The sequence below is a fragment of the Microtus ochrogaster genome, chromosome 6 (assembly GCF_000317375.1).
Source record: "Microtus ochrogaster isolate Prairie Vole_2 chromosome 6, MicOch1.0, whole genome shotgun sequence".
Lineage (NCBI taxonomy): Eukaryota > Metazoa > Chordata > Mammalia > Rodentia > Cricetidae > Microtus > Microtus ochrogaster.
In genome coordinates, this window is record NC_022013.1 from 34448567 (window position 1) to 34453074 (window position 4508).

Genomic DNA, 4508 nt, shown 5'->3' on the forward strand with positions numbered 1-4508 from the left:
GATCCATCCATCGATCCATCCATCGATCCATCCATCCATCCATCCATCCATCCATCCATCCATCCATCCATCCATCCATCCATCTCACATTGTATAAACCAATTGCTGGGAATCAGCAGAAAGTAGGGGGGGGGAGCACAGGATCTTCACTTGTGCTCTTCACAGTCTAACTGCAGAAGATAAAATTATCAAATAATTATGAAAAGTAGTTAGAAATACCTCTAATAAGAGCCCTAAATTATAGAGCCCGGTGCTGTGACGAGAGCTAAAAAGGGACATGGTCTAGGTGAAGGAGGTTAGAGTCCACTTCCCTGGGGAAGTGGCAATTGCACTTTTGGTAGAAGAGTGGTGAGCAAGAGCTAAAATTACACTGTGCAGAGAGGAACTATTAGGTGGAAAGGTTCCCCGGCGCTGGGGGGCATAGCATCTTCACGAAAGTGGAAGAAGGCCCGTGTGGCTGGTGCAGGGAACTGTGTACAAGGTCGGAAGGCAAGAGGGAGTCAGCCCTGCAGGCCTAGGCTGTCTTAAGGATGCTGCTTTCATCCAAATGTTTAGGAGAGCTGTCAGAGGTTCAAAACCACAGGAGACAAGATCAGGTTTGTGTGTTGAAAGGATCCCAAGAGTTAAGAAGGGAATATATTAGGTGTGGGAGACAGTGGGCAGAGGGAGGTGGGTTAATTGCAGTCATGGTAGCATCAGAGAGGAAACCGAGAAGCTGGACATGAAGTGATTTAAATGGGGCTTGGTGGCAATGTGTGTTTCCTTGCTAGCTAAAGCCTTTCTGGATGAAGAGCTACACAGACCCGACGCATCTGTGCCACGTTTCCATCACAGCATCACCGTTTCTCACTCATGCAATCAGTATCCAGTCTGCATCCGTTAGTCATTCTGGCTGCTGGTGCTGCACCAATGAGCACTCGCCCCCTCCTGGACCTGTGCTTGTTCCAGACATCTGGTTAATGATGTTAACTAGACTAGTCACAAAGAAACAACATTTGAAATACTGTGGGCCATTATCCTGAAGGTTCCACATTTCTTAAGTACTCCTTATGTACAGATATTGGGGAGATAAGCGGAGAAGTATCCAGTGGGGAACCACGGTGGAAAATGGGTACTCGTAGGGTCATAAAGCTATGGCATGCCATTACTTGGGCTCAGATCTTCCAATTGCAAAGCTGAGGGTGACCCCTGTTCTCCCATTTACTAACTCCCCCACCCCCAAAGATTGCAAATTTGCCTCACAAAGGGAAGGGAATTCCACTAGCCAGAAGAGAAGGCCATCCTCAGCTAGAACACATGCCCACACTTAAGTCTAAGCAAAAGACTTGCTTTCTTCAGCATTATCTAATGAATTCTTAGCCAAATGAAGGCAGGAGATGCAGAACAATTTTGAGATTTTCATACTGGCCCAACACAATGATAAAGAAACAATGATTAGGTATGTGTCCTGCCCATGCCAGCCTTGGGTACGTGTCTGTACATGTCTGTAACCAAAGATAAAACAGGCAGGCCCAAGGTCTATATATTTACATGAACTTCTTTTTTCTCTTAGGATGCTTGGTCACGTACATAACTTCCATGTTTCTTTCCACCATGTTCTCTTATTACTCATTTTGAACTGCTCCTTAACACACAGGTCAATGTTCTTTCTTTTTTATTTTATTAAATAACAAGTTTGACTTTCACAATGAGTGGTCATAGGGATATGGATGTGGTTTTCTTAAGACTACATAATGTCTATAGGTTTATCTTCCTTGAAGCAACCATTTCTCACTTCTAAGGGCTGTCAGCACTCAGGGACTGGTACAATAATCATATCTCTTTACTAGAAAGTTGTTTTCTTTTATATCTGACATGTTTCCAACAACTGAAATCAAACACAACACAATCACATCTGGACTTCGAAGTGTTCAATGCCATTATTTATCAAAATAAATTTATTAAAAGTATTCAAAAACCACTTCAAAGTGTAGCTGCCCACAAGACAGTTTTTGGCACTCATAACAGACACCGGTGTTCTACAGAACGGCATGCATTCGTCTCTCACACACGGTTTAACAACGCAAACGCACTTTTCAGTTTCAGTGATACATGACACAATAGGACTAACCATCTACAGTCCTTAGACTTCAACACCTTTGCACACAGTAAACATTTTAACGTTACTTAGTACTGAAATAGTAAAACTAGAAGTAAAACCACGATGTGGTAACAATGGACTGATTGAGGGAAAAGATGGACAGCCAGCTAGCTAAGGCCACATAATCCCAGACCTATTGATTTTAAATGTTCGGACCAACAATCTTCCATTGTCTCTTTCACCTCAGACCCTTGCTTTCCCAGTGAGGAACAGCACATTCAGAACACTGTTCCCCCCTCTGGTCTTCACACAGCAAGGGAAGCTGTTCTCACAGAGCCCTTCCTAGGTTGCTGGCTTCCTGATTCACTACCCAACTTTGAATCAATAGTTCTGGGTGATGTTTCCTAACACCCAGGCTGAATTCAAGGTCAGTCTTTTGGCAGGTCATGGCCTTTCCTCTTGGGAGACAGAATGAAATGTCCTCTGCTGGAGGCTCCTTGTCTCATGTAGCATGGGGCTCCGTGGCGATCTGTGGCTTTTTACACAAGTCTTGGTAGAATTCTGACTCCAGGAAGCGAGGATAAGAATTGTTCTCCATCAAACTGTATACCCTCTTCTGGGCTGTTGTAAAGCAGCCACTGGTCGCCTCTTGGATATTCTGGGCAATCAGAGTTTTTGTTTGAAAGTCTATGTTTATCTGGAAAAGAAGAAAACAAAACTTGATTTATTTGGTATTCAACATTACAAATCGATGTTTAGTAGTAAGACACAAAAGATGTAATATGTGATCAGTTAGAACTGTCAATTTTGGGGAAACTTTAATGTTAGGACAGCTGGGTGGAGAGCCACCTATGGCTCTATCCTGCTTGCACTTTAACTGGGGTATTCAATTCTTGGGTTTCACTTTAGTGTTGAAGATGTCTAATCTATGCTGGCATGAATAACTTGGTTTCTTACCTCTTTGGGAGCTTCCTTTTCTATGAAGTCGGTATATATTTTCCTTGCTTTTGAGGACAGCTTTTGGGGTGACTTGGTTTTTTTGAAGTCTTCACAAGCCAGCCAGAATTCAATATTTTCTTCACAGAACTCAGATTTTAAAAACGCCCTGAATGCTGCCAGCCCATCTGAAAGCACAGGAAAACACGTCGCATGTAAATTGAGTGACCGAACAGCACGTTGTTCTGCTAGTGCTGGGATGACCAGTTCTCTAGCTTTCACTCAAACCTGCCATGCTCACAATTTAAGCTCTGTAGAGCTCTGAGATGCCAGCAGGCAGAATACTAAAGTTTCTATTCTGCAACAAAAATGTTCTGAACTTCACTGTCAATGTAAAATAAATATTTATAGGACAGCTATCCATAAGTTCTCTGGGAACCAGGGCTTTTGAAAATATTCCATGCAATTGGAAAAGCTTACTCAACCTACCTATGAGTAACTGTCATTTTAATGCTTAAGCTAATTTTTCTTCCCCAGCTAAAGTGAATACCTCATGTTTTTTCCATGATTAAACTGGAGAAATAAAAACAGGCTTTATGCAGTGAGTGGTGGTAGTGCCTGACGTACTTCCTGCAGGCTGCTCTGTGTCGTGGACACATTCCTAGGCTCTTGGGATACTGGTAAGAGGTCAAATTCAAAAGGTCAACTTACATTTGCTGGCCAACAGTTCATCGAATGCTTCTGCCCAGAGCAGCGCTTCCTCTGGAGAAGGCCTGAAAGAGAAGTTCCGACTGTGAGCTATAGCGCCCATGACAGTTCCCCTTTCCTGTTGGGTGGCTAGATGATTCATCTCTACAACCACAGGACTTGCAACTTACTTGATAAACGTTTGCTGTTTGCTTTTCTTGCCAGTTTTGGGTTTCCCAGGAGTGGAGGAATTTTGCAAGAAGTAGCTCAAACGGGTCTTCCAATCCTTTAAGCTAGAAAAGGAAAAAGGAGAGAAAAACCAGAATTACTTCAAGCGGCAATTCTTGAATAGTAAAATGATGACCAGTTGCAGCAGCTTAAGGTCAGTCACCCAGTAGCTACAAAGCAGACAGGCAAGAACAAGCCATCTCGTCCTTGGAGCGTTAAACCCAACACCTCATGTATTGAACATAATTTCATCCATTCGCCTGACTATAATGAGTTTTACAAACAGGATAGGGCTACAGAACATAGCTAGGCTATTTAACATCTTCACAAGTTATTTCTGACCTACAAAAAAAAGGCAGCACTTTTTCTGCATGGTTAACTACAACTGGGTGGCAGTTTAACGATTGAGAACAGCAGTGGAAATGTCTTGAGCCAGCTGGTGTGCCTACCCTTTGAGCTGGAGACAGGAGTGTCTGCACCAGGACACAGGCAGTGCATAGAGGGAGGGAGGGCTCGCTCTCTCTCTCTCTCTCTCTCTCTCTCTCTCTCTCTCTCTCTCTCTCTCTCTCTCTCTCTC

The 4508-nt window shown here is 43.4% G+C and overlaps 1 protein-coding gene across 1 annotated transcript in view; it reads right to left on the bottom strand.

Annotated features, from left to right (window-relative positions):
* Positions 1–1647: 1647 nt before the first annotated feature.
* Positions 1648–4508, bottom strand: part of Rgs2 (regulator of G protein signaling 2) — a 3720-nt gene continuing 859 nt past the window's right edge. Inside the window, exons 2-5 of the mRNA XM_005348468.2 lie at positions 3895–3996; positions 3728–3789; positions 3038–3204; positions 1648–2777 (exon numbers count right to left, since the gene is read on the bottom strand). Of these exons, the coding sequence (XP_005348525.1) occupies positions 2583–2777; positions 3038–3204; positions 3728–3789; positions 3895–3996 (526 nt within the window). The 3' untranslated portion in view covers positions 1648–2582. The remainder of the gene's footprint in view (positions 2778–3037; positions 3205–3727; positions 3790–3894; positions 3997–4508) is intronic.